At 39.2% G+C, this 18,609-nt stretch overlaps 1 protein-coding gene across 2 annotated transcripts in view; it reads right to left on the reverse strand.

The window, feature by feature from the left end:
* Positions 1 to 18,609, reverse strand: part of ATXN7L1 (ataxin 7-like 1) — a 111,798-nt gene that overhangs the window by 61,506 nt on the left and 31,683 nt on the right. For both annotated transcript variants that reach the window (XM_009070506.1, XM_009070514.1), the window contains exon 2: positions 13,039 to 13,143. In XM_009070506.1, the coding sequence (XP_009068754.1) occupies positions 13,039 to 13,143 (105 nt within the window). The remainder of the gene's footprint in view (positions 1 to 13,038; positions 13,144 to 18,609) is intronic.

Raw genomic sequence — 18,609 nt, forward strand, 5'->3', positions numbered from 1 at the left:
CACATTTCCTGAATCACAGATTGGATGCCAAGTCAGTATCTCACCTGTCAAAGTTAAGGATTAGCTGCCCCTCTTACTCTGGTCAACAGCTGCTTAATTATTTTATGCAAAATAAAAACATTAATAGGAGAGAAGAATTCAGTGTGGACTGGAACTTGTGTTTTCCAGTAGCAGAAGCACCCAGTTCCTAACCCTGCAGGTAATTCTGAGCCTCTCTCAATCCCTTCCATTCCTTTTCCTGGTTTTTTTCTTCAGTCTCCTAAATATATTTTACCTCAGGCCAAGTGCAACACCTCACCTCTTTGGGCATGGAAATTATTTTGGTAAGAAAATGAGAGAAAAATTAGTTATCTTCAAGCCATTTTTTACTGCCAAAACCCTCTGTGTTTCCTTCTTCAGCAAGTTATAGGAAAAAAATCCCATTTTTTTTTTCCAAATGCATCTACCCAGGTAGTGGCAATAAACCACTCCTTAGTAGCTATTCCAGAATTAAGGCCACAACTGCATTCAGGGTGCAGTGGGCAGATCAGCCAACATATATGAATACATACAGACATGCATATGCACACAGACAAATATGCCCAAAGAAAACTTTGCTTCTTTTATAGTCCTGACAAAAAATGACCTTCATGGTCCAGAGGCTCCAAAGGACTTGGAGATCCCATCTCCATCTGAAGTACTGGCTTGGACAAGGGAAATCCAATTGACACAGACTCCTTAAAGCTTCCAAGTGAAACGAGGCCACATATACACATTTCTTAAAGCAAAGATATCTGCTGTGGAGACAGAACTGAGGGTTCCAACTCTCACCCAAAGAAAATTACTGACAGTGCAAGGAAAAGGTAAAAATGGCCCTCAAAGAAAGAATTTAGCAATGGCATGCAGCAAGAGCCTGTATTAGGGCCTGAACTGCTCAGCAGACCCAGAAATTATTCAAAAAAGGTGGTGGTTAGTAAGAGAACAAGATCTTCGGTATATAATTACTGAGTACTAAAGATGAAAATCAACAGATTGCAGAAAGAGCTAACACTGACCACTGTAACAGAACAGTAAATGAAATTCAATGCAGAGAAAGGTAAAGTGACAGACATAGAAGAAAAAAATGATCTTTCACCTTATAAACAAAATGATGGTGTCTGAATGATTACACAGGAAGGAGACACTGGTCTTGTAGCAGTTCTATGAAATTATCACCTCAATGACCTGTGGTGGTCACAGAGGCAAACCAAATGCAAGGCAAGGAGTACAGAACATCATGCCACTGCTCCCCTCCCTTCAAAAATGGTTTAGAAGAGTCAAGCAAGATAGAAAACCACCCAGCAAAGACACATCAGGAGTTTCCACAAGAGTGACAATTAGGCCAATTTGGACTTGTCAGACTGGCTGAGTGATGACAGAGGAGGGTTATGATGCACTTCTATTATGAAGGTAGACAGGAAATGATCGTTTGTTGCTGGTTCAAAAACAAACCAAAAAAATGATGTATTTCTTCACACACTGTATAGCTAAGTTTTGAGACTCCTTTCCACAGGACCCTATAGCTCCCAAGTTTCCATTAAGTCCCAAAAAAACCCACTGGGTCAATAGAACTGTTTAGCAGCACGATGACAAACTCCAGACTTTTCTTTTCACGGTTCCATTTTTTGCTTCACCATTGCTATACTCATCTTACTGAACATGCAGTTCTGCACTGTGCTCTCCTTCACAGACTTATCTGTCTGGTCCTGACTATGCCTCTCCTGCCCAAAAATGCTGAAAACTTTTACTGCTCATTTCAGCACTCTCACTATGTGCATCTGGCATTGGACAGTGACAAAAAGGTTTGTTTAAGCAGCAAACTAATCCTTTGCTGTCCTAGACAAATTCAAATCATTATTTTTACTCATATCTTACAGTTTTCATCTATCTGGAGTCACAGAAGGAGGAACACTTGTGTTCCAATACTACTGCAAGTCTGAGAAGGCTGGAAGTGCACATGAGGATGCACTGGTCTGCAGAGCTCATGCAGTTCTGTCACCATCACACACACACACTAAAGCCACCTGAAAAATCTATAACCCACACAGTCCTTTACAGTACCCTTGGCCAATCACTGGCCCATGTTTCAGCTTGCACAGATGTATTCCTGCTTCAATATTTTGAGGTAAAAGCAGCACTGAAATGAGACTCCTCCCTGCCAATCCTAACTAACTGGAACAACTCTTCAATCACCAATCTCAAACCTATAACTACATTCAAAAAGTATTTAAATATCTCTAGTTACCCAATTAGTAAAGCACAACATTGATGACATACTCATGAAAGGAATACCTAACACAACACAGGGAACAAACTGAAAGCAAGTGTGTGGAGTAGTGATACATCAGTGCTTGCCTCAGCCACATTTCTCACATTCAGTGCCTGATACTTTATGTAAGTATGGAACTCCTTATCCTTCACTAGGAGCAGAGCAGATGCTTGGCCTGATAAGAGTATTTTGCAGAAACAAGAAGACTGTCCAAAAAAAAGGGGGGAGAGAACAATATTGTTTCCCAGAACACTGATCACAGAAAATGCTCCTGGTTAGCAGCATCACTAGTCTCACAAACATGAACAGCTAATGAGGCAAGTTTCCTAGATTTTCTTTAGGCATCTTAACACTAGGTAGGTTTTGGAGCAGGAAGCTAAATTACATATTTGAAAATTAATTATAATGAAAGTGTACAAGCAGTAAGGTGAACCAGCAACCCATCATGATCTGCATAACATTTGAACAGTTCTCCCATTGTATCTTCTTGAATCTGATTTCATTCATCTCCCCAAATGAATGCAAAAAAATAATTCTGAAAACAGAAGCCTACAGTGTGTCTAACCTACCTGCAATAATAAAATGTACTTTAGAACACGGCCTGATTCAATATTTTGGATTTTAATGTGGCAATTATTACATTAATATCACCAGTTAAGTAGAATGGCAATAAGCCATTAAGATAATTACATGAATCACTACATGGCTACGAAATGGGAAACACAGGGAGGTTCAGCTGTGTTTGAAATGATGAGAACTTTAAGTGCAGTATCCTGTGCCCACAAATAAAATGCTTTGAATAGATTTGGCACTAGTCAGGTACCAAGGGGTTAAGTGCTACTATTATAATGAAACAAACAGAACAACAGATTTCAAATATGGAGCTGTGGCAAACATGTTTACATACTAGAGGAAAAGAAGCATATTATAATAAACGAGAAATATTTAAAAAATTAAAAAGGTATACAAAATCTAGAGTAAATATTACTACTGAAAACTGTGGGAAAAGTAGATTTGCAAGGCTTGTACCACCAAGTTTATCACATCTGAGATTTCCCTCTGCTAAAAATAAGTGGGTTTTTTCCTGAAACACTGCATTAAAAAGTATTTATTCATGAAAGGCATTTAATGTAACTACTTCCAACTTTAAGAAAAAAAGAAAAAAGCAAAGCTCTTGAACTACAGCACAATATTTAATTTAATTGCTCTCTATTGCACACCTATGAAAATGGACATGTGGCTACCCTGTCATCTGTCTGCATGTCAATGGACTTTTGTCCTCCCCACTGCACCCCAAGGGGCCTGTAGATGTTAGAAAGGCAATGGAAACATTGCTGGAAAGAATTATTTCAGACTCTCAGGAGTAGTCCTTCTGGAACCTAACAAACTGCCATTGCAGTTTTCTTTCCACTCACCAGTGCACACACCAAGGCAGTCTAACCCTGGCAGCTGTGAGGGTCATCCCACCTCCCAGGCCCAGTTCTCCAGCTCTGAAGGAAGCCCTGACAGTCCAAGATGAGTTGCTCCTCCAACCCCACCTGCCACCTCACTTGCAGGCTCAGCAACCACAACTCATGGCACAGAGAAGACACCATCCAAAAAAAGTGCTGCTCTTTCCATGTGGAACAGCCAATAGTCAACAGGCAAGAATCAACTTTATGAGTCAGCTGCTAGCAAAATTTTTAATCCAAGAACAGTAAGAAGTTCCTAAACTTGTAATATGTTGCATTTAATTTGCAAGTAAATGCTAAATGGTAACAGTAGTAATTGCAACACTCAGAAAATTAACTAAACCTAAAATATTTAGACAACTACTAAAAGACATGGTCAATGGGCAGGGCTATGCACAGGCACAACTGGACTTGAAGTGGAACTTAAAACGTTTGGCACTGGCTAATCCAAATGTTAATTATCTTCTGTAACACACAGAGAGTCTGTTTTTGGCTATTACCCAAAACCCCCACATCCCATGCTCAAAAAACCACCACATCTCTCTTGTCTAATCACCTGCAGGAAGTACAAAGAGACAACAAAGGAGACTTGCTCTTAACACTCCTATACTTTTGAATACAGTGAAGAAACAATGACCTGTTATTTGGGTCTCTGGCAAATTCAGATTCCACTTCAAATTTCCTCTCTTTACAGTGCATCATAATTTGATATAAGAGGGGATCTGGCCTTGCTTATCTGTTACTCACCAAACAGTGACTTCAAAAAGCTCTTAATTCTGTTTTAGACTTTGTCTGGGAACAGGACCATGAAGTCTTTTTTAAAATTGTTTTTAAAAACATTCCTTCTCTAAGGTAGAAGACATGCACCTTACTCAGATGAAATAATACACACTGTGGAAGACTTGAAGGCAAATACTCCTGATTTTAATTTTGTCAGTTTTTTTTACAGACTATGATAGAAAATTTCACCTACACTTTTCTCCTCCCTCCCACTATCACACCCCCCATCCTTCCACCACCAAAGCAGCTGGAAGACTGATGCACTAAACACAGCCCTGTAAATTATAGTATGTAGGAGATTAAACTTAAGCCTAATGCTACAGTCAACCTTCAACAGCTGAATTCTATTAATGGACACTCCTTAAAAGAAATCCTTATTGGTTACTATTTAAAACTACAACTCTATTAAAATCTCGACTGAGAGAAATTACATGTGATATGTATTGCCCATCACTGCCATGACAACACCACCCAGTTCAAGTACGTGCTGCATCACTTACCACAGTTTATATGAAGTGAAAAAAATACAAAAGGGTTCACTAAATCAAATCCTATCAATGACTACATGATGTGAAGGAGAGATGTTAATGTAAAGTGATAGGAATTCTGTGTGAACCAGAACAATAAGACTTGCAGTGCACTGAAGAGCCCAGAGTCATTGTTACTCTTTCAATCTCCTTCCTAGGTGGATTTATTTAAGATCAGCATTGTAAAATCACAGCACGGACAAGGCACTGTAAAGGGCTTAATAGAAACCATTTGACAAAAGACAATTAATCAATGTTTTACTTCCAGACTTTTTCATACACAGGACCAGAAATAAGTGGGGGTGGAGGTTACTATGCTGAACAGGAACTGTATACAGGTGTGGCATTCTGTTCCCTGCTCAGTATTTTCTCCTGTTGAATACTTACTGCTCTCCAATGCACAATCCTTTGAGATTCAGTGCTCTGAGGTGTTCCTGCTTTCTCATTCAAACAATCTTTTGAGTGAAGACAATTTCAGTTATTGAGACACCAATCTAGGGCCAAGTTACCTATGGGATGTTGCCACCTTCCTACTTACACTACTCACTGATGTAGTAACTCTCTCTGTATCACACTTATTTCCATATCTGAACTTCCCTGTTTCAGGCTCTGTCACTGATGATGAATTAGGGACAACAAAGAAGAAAGCTGATGAAGCAGTGAGATGCTAGTAGAAAATACATAAAAAGCCAACCCTATATCAAGTCATGTGCTACCTAAATCTAAGCAAGCAGGTCAGCAGGTCTGAACACAGCTCCACTTTTAATTCACAGGCTAGACTAAGAAAAGAAAGCACAACAAACTCCTTCCAGCCTCGAGCAGGTCTCAGCAACCTGCAAGGTGAAGAAACATTGTTTGTTGCACTTCTGAACATCAGCTGCACGTTTTTCAGTCCCGTCTGAGCCCAGCTTGGATCTGGGTGTTACTTTCTACAGTCAGGTTTACTTTGTCTGATACACCTCTGATGCAAAAGGCATGTGCTGTCTTGTTTTAGCCTGGGCCATGGTGTGTCTGGTGGTTAGGATGTTTTCCTCTCCCAGGAGGTGGAAGGTGAGAGAACAGCTCCTAGGTGGTAAGTCCAGTAAATCCAAATCTCTTGCTTCCTGGACAAGTAATTACAGAGAAGGTAGGATTTTGTTGCTGTTGTTTGACTTGAATGAACATTGCCTTGCTGATCCACCTTGCACTGAAAATGTGAAAGAGCCCAGGACTGTCTGCAGTCCTGGATGAGCACAGTAGCCAATTCTGAGGTGACCAATACTCTCATGCAAACAAGCAGCTATGGAGGATTTTTCTTTACTGTTTCATTTGAATCAAGTATTAAAATTTCAATTGATTATCTTTTATGCATCTAAGTGGTTTTCTGAATCTGGACAGACTTTCTGAATCTGGACAGACAGATCAGCACTTAGGATATAAACAAAGTAAGATTTTGTAATAGAGTAAACAGAGACACATATTGCATTTTTGTACCTACTCAGAGTGTCAAGAATTTCTGACAGTCTAAAAATATGTCACTCCAAGAACACGCCAGGAAAAAGATGAACTCAAAGCAGTGCTGGTTAAGGTTTGTCTCTTCCAGAGTAATGTTCACTCTACCTGGCTGGTCCATGCAGTGATGTACTGTTTAACTGGTACAAAAGATGGTTTGTGCCCTCAGTTTCAGAGCATCTGCCATTGTGCTGGGCTTGGAAATCTTGCAATGACACCAACATGACAGACCCACATGACCTGCATGTACCATTGCAGGAACTTACAGCTTAGATTTTCACTGCTGACAGGAGCCAGAGGTTTATGCCACTGGCTGTACTTTTGCCTTGAGAACAAGATTTCTGACAGAAAGACTGTAAAGTTACAGAGAAATTTTTTTGGAAACTAGGCTTTCTGATTTAGAGCAATGGAAATGAAAGTTACACACAAAATCAGTGTATTCTAGGCACTCACATAAATAAAAATGTGCATATAAGGTACATAAAACATTAAATTCCTTCTGCCCCCACTGACACCAAAAGAAAAAGAAAAGTGGGATTCCTGTCACTCTAGCTGCTACTGTTTCCATATTGAGCAAAAAGCCAGAGGGACAAAAGCACTTTTTAAAAAAAATTTTCATTCCATTATGCAGTGAAACCTAACCATGTGACAACCAGAAAGTTATTCAATCAATAATGATATCATATAACAAGTTTTGACAAAGCCATGAAAAAAGAAAATTGCAGTAACAGAAGGAGAATCACTCCAAATGTCGTTGTCTTGGAAGGGCACAAGAGCACTCCCACCAATACGAGGTCAAATGCAGTGGATAAAATATTAACAACTACAAACCCCCAAACTGTTGCATTTAATAAAAAACAAGGCACTGACTAATTGAAAATAATATACAAACTGAGAATAATCTGTCAAATATGACAGTAATACCAGTATCAAACTCCTTATGCAAAAGAGATGCCAACTAGTAATGTTCCAGCTAGTGTTAAAAAGGCAAATAATTCTCATTCATGCAGGAAGCTCAGCCTGCTTGTCTTTAATCATGGTTCATTAAACTGTAGTGCACAACTAGCACACTGCGAAACAGCTAGTCTTGAGTAATTCAAAACATATAACCTCTCTCAGGAAAATAATTATGCTATGGAAGGGAAAATAATTTATTTATATTCTTCAGTGCTCCATTACTTACCGGTTTGTTTTTCTTTTAAATGACACTTATACAGGCAAACAGAAGGATAAAAAGGAAATATCCTTTTGCAACTTTCATGAGGACATGAAGATGTCAACCCAAGGATTTCTAACTCACAAGTAATGAAAATCAAGGGGTTTTTTTTTCTCTTTTTAAGGAATAAGAATTTCTACTTCTTAATTAGAAGTCTCTTAAAAGAACCTTAGAGACAAGCAGGATAGACAGCAATGAGTTTCCAATGAAGTAACTAGAAAAAGAGGAGGTATCTGCGGTCATTTCCCTCTGACGTTGCAAAATTGGTTTCCTCTGTATGCTATGACTTCATCAAATGGTTCATGAAGATACCATCCACAGTTTTGGAATCTGTTCCACAGCATGTCTGGAAAGGTTCCTTGATGGTTGTACTGCCATTATTGTTTAACCAAGCTGCATTACTTAGCTTGGCTATTTCACCTCTTCCCCACAAATTCATTCTTTAGTTTCAACACTTTCCCATCACTAATTTCTTCCCTCACATTGAAAGTCAAAGTCAAGATGTTCTGACAAGCTCCCTGAATTCACACTGCTTGATCTCCACTGTGCTACCTTTTATGAGAGGTTATACTTTTCACAGGGAAAACCCAAAGTTAACGAGACTATTACTGCATAAAACATTAAAAAACCCAATAAACAGATCTGTATCTGATGCTCTTTAGTCTAGTAAAGGACAATGCAGTAAAAGAATATGAAGCTTTACTCTTTCTGGGGCCAAAGGAAAATGGAAATGGTATGGGTGCCATCTGAACAAGCATTTAACAATGACATAGAATTGGAGTTAGCACAAGTTGTAAGGACAGAGCTCAGCATAGGCTGCCAGCCTAAAAATCTCCTAGAAAACAGATGTATTGGAGAAAAAAACCCCTACACAAGCAGCAAGAACATTATGGTACTTGAGTATTGTACCATACATTGGTGTCCCAAGAAATGATCTGTATCTTTGCTGAGGTTGGCATTTGAGAACAAATTAAAATTTGTTAAAAATCAAAGCTAAAACTCCTCACATGCCAGGAACACATAAAAATGCTACAAGCTGCATAACCAGGCTGAGTTCTCATTTCAAACTGCTTTGTGGAGGAATAAATACAATTACATGTTTGCACATTAGAGAAAATAAATCCAAGATATTGTACCACTGCAAGAAGTTACTCAAAAGAAAACAGCAGCAAACAACTGTATTTCAACCCTGCTGTTGATGACATTATGATACATTATTTTCTAAGTGCCCAAAAGTACTGAATGACCTCAAGAAATTATTTGATTTACATGAGCCTATTACCTGCAGCCTCTAACAGCAAGTCTCTTCTTCAGGGAGCTTATGTCACATGTACATAAAGGCTTAATCCTTACCAAGGATATAAACGTTCATTCCACAGATACAAGGATGTGAAACTGCTCTTAAAAATAATTCAGAATTTCTCTGACTCAGAGGCTAGAACAGATTTACTACATTGCAGCACTGAGCTTCACACTGTGTTCACTACACATGCCCTCAAGTCCTGCCAGCCAGTCCTCTAATCAGCCAGATCTCTTCTACCTTCCTGATTTCTACTGTCTGAGGTTGTATGATGCACTGCCTCCCATTAACAAACAGTCTGAACCACAACCAAATTCTTCTCTCTTTTCTGCTTGATATTAAAGAAACCAAACCCTTAAAAGTTTAGCAACATCAGCCTCTATAATATTCAAAACCTCCCAGAGCCACTGAGGATTGCTGCCACATGTCTGAAACCAGAGGCGAATGAAACTGTGTCTTCTGATTCTCCAGACAAAGGCAAATGCCAGTAAGGACTCAACACAAGTGTTACAAAAACGTTTGCTAAACTAAGCATTCCAGTGCAGCTCTGAGCTAAGGCCTTCCAAGTTACAATGCAGAGAACCTAGGAACAAAAAGCATGTGCCTGGCACGGACCTAACTCCTTACTGAGAGAATATGGACTGGATTTTACCAGGAATATTAGCAATTAACCACACTTTATGGGAGATTCTTGGATAGATTTTCAGTAGCAATAAAAACTCCCCACGACACAGCCTACAAGAGTCAAAAAACCAGTAGCAGCTTCTGACACTTTCTCACTCCATTGTCCATGTTACAACTTTGAAGCTGCAGTTCCAGACCTGTGTAATAATGCATTTTAGAATCATAGAATCGTCACGATTGGAGGAGATCTCTAAGATCATCCAGTCCAACCATTAACCTGCCACTCTGCTGGAACCCCTAAACCCTAAACCATATCCTCCAGTGTCAGATCCAGATGCCTCTTAAACACTTCCGGGGATGGTGACTCCACCATCTCCCTGGGCAATATTCCAGTGCCTGACCAGATTAGTTGTGGTAAACATGACAGTCCAAAATACCTCAAAGTCTACTGAAAGACATGCTCAGCATCACTGAATTTACAGGTATACTGCTGCATGCTCTGATTAAAGAAAACCTGATTCACCAAACTGATTGTGTCCAAAGGTGATAAAACTCTAAATAAACCAGAAAATTAAATATCACTGCTTCCCAGAAGAGCCCCACGCAGCCAGAATCAGTGTCAAACAAAGCCTCCTCCAGGCCTTTCTCCATGCACTGCTGATACCACAACACATCCAGTGGGATTATTCAGCCACAAGCAGCTCATGGCTGATCTGTTCTCTAACAGTTTTAAATCAGTTTCTACCCAGACAATGCAACTACAGATCAATTAATAACATCTATGTGTAGCTCTTCTTTAGATCTCATTTCTTATAAACAGCTATAGGTTAGTAGATGCATTACACACACAACAACATCTTGTACTTTTAACAGATTAGTTATTAAAAAATAAGTTAGTAGTTATTTTACAATAATGCTCAAGACCTCCAAGAAACCTTCTATTTTCTAAAACTTCTTTTATATGGTTTTAGTACATCACTTTTACTGTTTCTTCTTCAAAACAAATTAATATATCTGTTTAAAGCTCTGTCACAGGTCTTTCAGCAATATTCCAGTACACCTTTCAGGAAACAGATCTTACTAGATTAAGAACAGTCTACAAGAGCTAAAACATTTGGTCAATTATTTTCAGTATTCTCCATTTTTTTTAGTAGAGTCTTATTTTTTTTCCCATGTCTTTCTTGACCTTAGGCTCTTAAATCAAGCAATTCAGAACCTAATGTTAAATCTTGCAGTGTAACACGATTGAAGCAAATGAAGTAAAAGGAATTGTATAAATAATGGAGTAAAGGAGAAAAGAGAAAAAGAAAAAAGGACAGTAATTCACAGGATCTTTGCAGTTTAAAAGCAATACACTAACACTGAAGACAACTCATTACTTACAAAGAGCTCAAAAAGTCCTTTCTAACACAGAATAATTTACTCTCATCTAGTAATAACATCGTTCTATATGCCTGCTACAAGAAAACAGGACCAACTTTCACACTGCTCCCCAAACCAGGTCATGCCCAGGAAAAAGCACAACTACAGAAGGTGTTACACAGGTTCCTCTGTTCTGCAGCAGAGTCATCGATTCATAGACTGTTAAGGGGCTGGAATGGACCTTAGAGATCACCCAGTCCCAACTCCCTGCCCTGGGCAGGGACACCTCCCACCAGAGCAGGTTGCTCAAGGCTCATCCAACCTGGCTGTGAACACTGACAGGGTTGGGGCAGCCACAGCCTCCCTGGGCAACCTGGGACAGTGTCTCACCATCCTCACAGGAAAAAACTTTCTCCTGGTACCTGATCTAAATTTCTCCTCCTTCAGTCTGTATCCCCTGCCCCTTGCCCTATCACTGCAGCTCCTTTTACTGATGCACAGTTCAGTGTTTATGGTACACACTATACCTATGACCACATGCAGAGAAGCTTTTCTGTCCCTGAAAGAATCGTAAGATACCGGAACTGAGCAGAAAGGAACCCTATAAGACTGAGGGCAAGACACAAATTTTGAAGGAAAATAGCAGGATGGCTTGTTAAAACACTAAAATCAACACCTGCCCCCACCATTAAATTCATAAGCCCTTCTCACCCTACAATAACACTTCCAGACCTTTTCTTATTCACTGGATGCAAACACTGTATTCCACTACTACCACTTGTTCACAATTATCTCCACCTAGGTCAAAGGTAGTGGCAAATCACACAACTGACTCAGAACACGAATGCAGTTGCTCCTGGCTGGTTGTTAGCAGTCTGTCCACACAAACACAGGGCAGGGTTTTGGCAATATGTCTTCAAAAGTAAATACACTTCTTCTCTGTCCATCCCACTAACATTTTCCCCTGAGTTGCTTTCCTCTCATGAAGGCTGAATGGGGCATAGGATTGATGAAGTTTACTTGTTGTATTTAGGAAAGGAAAATCTTGCTGGGCTTTTTTATATTTTTTCCTTAATGTATTTAATGTATGTAATGAATATTATTGATTCCATCCTCAGTACTAGCTGTGTTTCATTATTATGCAATCACCTTCAAATTATTTTGATTAAACTTAAGTTGATTAAACCTCATGCAAAGCTAACTATTCCAGTCACATATTGCAAACCTTTAAAAATAATAAAACAACCAAAAAAAAAAATCACCACAGAAACAAATCACTGGACAAATAACAAATAAACCACTGGATAAGTAATAAGTAAACCAGACCTTGGGATGAAGTTTCTCAGAAGTAATTAAAAGTAGTTTGTTAATCAATACTGAAAAATCTCTAACTGGATTAATTCTTCTTACAAATAGCCAACTTAAAAATTGTCATCTCACTGTTGTCATATTAATTGAGAAACAAATATCTGCACATTTCTGCTGCTTCCCAAGATTCCCTTGAAAAATGTTAATTTAAGAAATGTGACTCAAAATGCCAATTACATAAAAAATTAAACCCTGTGATAAATACAAAAATAAACCCTAGACATATATATATGGCTATGCATAAATCCCATCGCAAAACAATCCATAACATCCAAGTTCTAGTTACTGCAGATCATTACCACAGACCTCACTTTGCAGCTTTGATAAAAGACAAGCCAATGTTAGGTCATAATGGTTTTAGCCTAGCTAGTATCTAACTAACAGGATTGATTTGGTGTAATAGGTTAATTTAGTATAACAAGTTCAACTTGAAAAGCTTCAAGAACAACTAATTTAACTTCCTCTAAGGAAATATGTTTATTTGAAGGCATTGCTGGTACCTTCTGTGGAAGGAACACAAGATAACCAGAAAAGCCTATTGCAATGCCTCTGTCACGATCATATGCAATGATCCTTAGGAGAACCATACGCCAGTTTGGCACTGTAATTCAGGAAAGAAAACATTCACTTACCGCAGTGTGACTGGAAAACCTGTGGCTTGACTACCTGATTGCAGATATTGCACACTACAAGATAGAAATCATCATGAGCTGGATAATGGCCAAATAAGTGCATATCTGTGGGAAAGTTAAAAATATATACAAGAATTAGAAATTATGCTTTAAATATATATTAAGAAAAGAAATTGAAAATACTGTAGGGCCACTACTGTAATATTAATTTATACAAAGCAAATTTATACATTGCTCCTTTAGAGCTTCTTACTATGGTAAAGAGATTTTTTTTTTTTCCTCCTTCTGGGTTTCAAGGTCCTATTCTAATGCTGCAGTCTCATCCCTCAGTCTGAGCCAGAACACAGGCAGCAACACCTTTGTCTTTACACTCACTGCCAGCAAGTGGAATAAGCATTTCTGTACTGGTCAACTGTTGAAACAGTAAAGGAATGTGTCTTTAAAATCTCTGCCTAAAGATCCTTATAGAAAACACGTTGCATATGTTATGCTCTGTGTCCCAATATTCCAAGCTTGACCAGAAATTGCTAGAGAAAGGCTCCTGCTTCAAAGCTAGTTATAGTAAACAAGGTCAAGGATACTACAGCGTAAAATACAGTCAGGAATGTCACGACATGACATGAAATTTCTGATTCTGTGTGAATACCCTTTCCTAGTGCCCCACTGCTGTTTGTCCCCAGCAAACACGCTAGGAAGAGACACAGTTGGTTAATGCAGAATTTTGTGAAATCCAAAGACAGGCACAGTCAGACGATGACACTTGTCCCTGTCAGTGAAACACACAGTGCAACACATACATTCTTGAGCCATTATGAACAGAGTAATATGGGCTTAAATTACTGACTGAGGGTCTCAGAGCTCTAAGGCCACAGGTTAGGTGACCTGTTTCACTCTGCATTGCCGTGAGTTAGGATCAGGTGCACAGACTCACCCGCCACAGCTCAGCCAGGAGGGCAGAAACTCCAGTCACTTTCACACATTTGAGTGGGATCATGTCACCACCTCTGCTGTGGCTAACCAAGGTGTTGCTGCACCAGTAACCTGTGCTGAGAATTGGCCCCACAGACTGCACTGTCTCACAACAGGGCAGTGACATCTTTAAACAAGGATGTTATAAAATCCCATTCCAGTGTTATTCAGCAGCATCTGAAATCTACTACAGAACTTGTAAATGCAGCTTCTGACTCAGACTGAAATATCAACCTGGTGCTTCTTAAACAGGAGGGAAAACGAGAAGATCCTCAGTGAAGACAAATGTACAACAGGAGCCATGATCCATAAACATAAACAACTAAATCCTACTTCTCCAGTAAGTCATATATTACTAAAAAATAGTGATTTCTATCAAAAACTGACTCAAGCAGGTACCTTATTTCATTAATTCTTAGCCAAAGCAACCATTTAGGCCCTACAGCTACTTTTACAAGTAATTCTGTCCTGGTCTGTACCACTGTAGGTAACATCACTGTTGAACTACTTTTACAAGTAATTCTGTCCTGGCCTGTACCACTGTAGGTAACATCACTGTTTATGGTGCCAATACTTAACACAATGAAGTGCAAAGTGTCTCTGGTGCTTGAAAACCTCAGAGGAACAGGACATCCCTCTCACAGTAACTCAGGCAGTACCACAAGTAGATTCAAAGAGGTACAGTCAAGCATTCTTGGGCACAAACCAGCTCCACCAACCCGCAGGTATTTCATAGTATGATATGATGTGAATTGTTCCTTTATCCCATGAAAACCAAAAGCCTCTCTGTGTTTCACTCATAGCAGGCTGTGAAGTCCAGTTGAAAGGTTAACCAGTGGTGACCCCTTCACAGTGCTAGACTTGCCCTAACCAAGCCTCTAAATGCAGTACAGCCAGATGAACACAGTCAACACATTAAAATCAAATGAATGCCGGTGGTGAGGCATAAACTTTGGTGTAGTGAAGTGTTAGCACTGGTGAATGCGAAGTTAGATTGAATCAAATCCTCCTTACTGGTAAAACAAATAAACAAAACCCAATGCAGGCACTACAACTGGTCTGCTTGTTTTATTTCTTGTTTGAATATGGTAAGTTAGTGATCTTAAAACTCACTTTACATTGGCAATTCTTAGCTGAATGGTTTGATCAGATTTCCACTAACAGCACTGTAAACTCCACAGAAAGGGAATATTTCTCCTGGGTATAATCTGACAAAAAGTCTCAGCTCAAAAACATGCATATAATTACAGTTATGACATGTTTCAAAAATGGTTAAAACACCTCGACGTAAAACATTTTTTGCTGTTGTCTGAATGGTCCAGTCACAATTTTTTTATGAAAACTTACAGACTTTGCCCTTTACAAACATAAAAGTTAAATTCCTTGAGTCCATTTAACCTTCACACTCTGTATTCTAGCTCAGCTCTGAGGTGTATGGTCTGGCTGGGTCTGAGCAAGGAGTAACTTACAAAAAACATAAGATATTAATATTGGAGAAATCTATTCAAAGACATAGATGGAATAAGGAATGAGGTTAGTTCATAGGATCACAATCATCTATATTTTCACCAGGCACTGTCAAGGAGACAGAGCAGTGCAGGAAAAGGTCTGGTACCTGTGAGCTCACCCCACAACCCTGGCAAACACCACTGCACCTCACAGGCAAATAGCACCACTTCTGTTTCTATCATAATGAGGTGGCAGAGGTTGATTTGCAAAGAAAGGGCACAGAAGTGTAGGAGAACACACCAAAATGCTGCTGTGAGAAACATCATCCAAAGGACACACAGATGCAGAGTAAGTGACATCCTGAAGCAGCACTTAGGAAGCTCTTCCCTTTTGCAGATGCCTAGAAATAGCCCAGTGGAGATGCAAGTGACTATTGTGAATGGGAGTTTTCTGATAGGAACAGAAGTTATTAGATCTCTCTCAGAAGTCCACTCAAAATAATCCAAGAATCTCAAGGACACAAGACCACAGGTTGGAAATCAGAAATAATAATCACAGTATATCAATGTATTGTTATTACTGCATGAGAATAGATAAAAACCTGAGAGTAAACACTATCTTTTAAAGATTCCTTAAAAACCTCACTATGCAGGAGTTTGTAAGAGAGAAAAAAAATCATCCAGTCCAGACAGGACTCTATTAGTTCATCAATGTTAACAAGATTGGCACAAATCAGTTCTCATGATTAAACTCATGATTTGTAAGCCCATACACAGTATATATAAATTATCTTTTAATTAAAATCGCACAAAGTATTAATATTGTCTCGCTACAAATTTCAACTGGGGATACACTTTACTAGATGTAATAACATTACAAATAGAATCCAGATCAGAGAATTTACAATGAATAAAGCAAGGAACATTTGAAATTAAAAAGAAAGTAGAAAATATAAACAACACTCTCCCTTTTTATACACGTTTTCCTGATTTTAGGAAGAACAGTTCAATGCTACCATGTCCTACTCAAACTAATCAGGACTGAAGGGCTGTTCTGGACACTGGTATCATTCTTTGATGACATTACAGCCATTTGACAACTTAGACCTTCTGCATGCAGCAAAAACCCCAATGACCTCTCCAAACACAAAATGATCTTGTAAAGGCAACAATCACACCTCCCTGCCTGCTCAGTCAGAAGCAATGCTGATAAGCTTTTCAGGAAAGATCAATTTGGGAGAAGAAAACATGTGTCTCCAAAGTCAGCTCAGGCAAGACTTTTCCACGGAAAAAGGCAAGGCCACTGAAGAAGACAGCAAATAGCCAGTGAATTTGGTGAGCCACTGGCACAGGCTACCCAGGGACGTGGTGGCTGCCCTGACCCTGGTGGTGTTCCAGGCCAGGCTGGATGAGCCTTGAGCAACCTGATCTAGGGAGGAAATGTCCCGGCCCAGGGCAGGGGGTTGGGACTAGATGATCTGTAAGGTTCAGTTCATTCCATAAACTCTATGAATAAGGTGAGTGATTATCAAATAGTGCTGAAATAATTATCAAGTACAAAAAGAATAGGAAGGGACAGCAAAGCAAACGCAGAGTATTTCTTTCCTACCAAAACCTGCATCCCTCTTCGAAGTCAAACAACGTGACCAAAGTATGCATGACTCACCCCAGGCTGGCATGGTGATCTCTACCTGAGCTTGTGACCTGCCTGTTGCCTGTGTGTAAATACAGACAGCCACAAGTCTGAGGCAGAAAGGGCTGCCCAGCCCTTCTGCTAGGTAAAAGCAGTCCACAGCCCCCATCACAGTCACCTCATTTTACTGCAAGATGCTTCTTGAAGATTTGAAGTAGACTCTTGATGGCAAGAAAGAACTGATAACTTATTTTTCAGTACTCAGGCACTTTTCAGAAGTGTTATATACACATACCCCACTCCTTGCAGTACTGAATCATCATCCCCTCAGAATGAAATCTTTTGGCCACCTGTGTCAGCTGCTACTTGCTTGAAAATGAGCCAGTGAACCAACAGGATGTGAAAGTGGCCCGTATGATACGGAAAATATGCAAGGGAGGTGAGAATCAGAGGCATTGAATGCTGACTGTTGGAAATATTACTTTCCTAGATTAAAAACTTAAGCAAAATATTACCTTGTGTATACTTTGCTATGGCACATGGAAAGGAAATGCCACTTCTGCTTGTTGTTTTTATATCACTAGCATTTGCAAAGAAAGAGACAGCTGGAGCCATAGGACACGGTTCTGTAAGACACTGGCTTGGTAAAATGTGCATTAACAACACAAATACCAGAGAAATAAAAGGAAATGTTGCTTCTGCAAATTGTGGCACAAACACAAAAATGCAGGTGTCAGATAAGACTTTTTCTCCTCTCCAATAACACACCCAAAGGAGGTATTTTTAGTAACAATCAAAGGCAGAAGAATTATATGAAGTTCCTTCTCTATTATTATATAATTCATAATCATTTACATCCCACTGTATAATAAAACACAAGCTAGAAATAATCTAAAACATTCTTCCACCACGGAATTAAGGTTGCCAAACAGTAAGACCTCACAATACTGCGTGGGAAATCAAGTTTTTAATTATGATCTTTTGCTATAAATTCTACACACTTTAAACATTCTCTTATGTATCTGTTGCTCCACTAAATATACACACAAAGTCTGCTCTGAAAAATATTAGTGATGCTTATTTGCCAAGAGAGAGAAGGGGAGGGAGGAAGGGAGAGAGAAAGACTATTCAAGACACACTGGTTTAAAGCTAACAAGAAAAGCTAAAGAAAATAAACCAATAGGCAACGGCAAAACCAGTAATGGACAAAACCAAATCCATGTAGATTCTCCAGCTCCTGGAGATGCAGATTTTAAACCCCTGTGTCTAGAAATGTGCCCAAAATTTCCCTCTTGTTCCACAGGAGTGACAAATCTGTCCATTATTCAAAAACTGGAGGAATGCACAAAATCTTTCAGTGCATTAGATACTTCTACATTTGAGATTACTCAAAAAGTAATTTGAATAGCGAATTCAAACTTGAAACAGAAACAATCAAAAGACATCTTCAGGGTATTACTCAGACAGCAGTTAAACATGCTTGCATAGACAGGTTAGTCTTATCACAGAATAAATGTCACT

Source organism: Acanthisitta chloris, unplaced genomic scaffold (genome assembly GCF_000695815.1).
Source record: "Acanthisitta chloris isolate BGI_N310 unplaced genomic scaffold, ASM69581v1 scaffold2060, whole genome shotgun sequence".
Lineage (NCBI taxonomy): Eukaryota > Metazoa > Chordata > Aves > Passeriformes > Acanthisittidae > Acanthisitta > Acanthisitta chloris.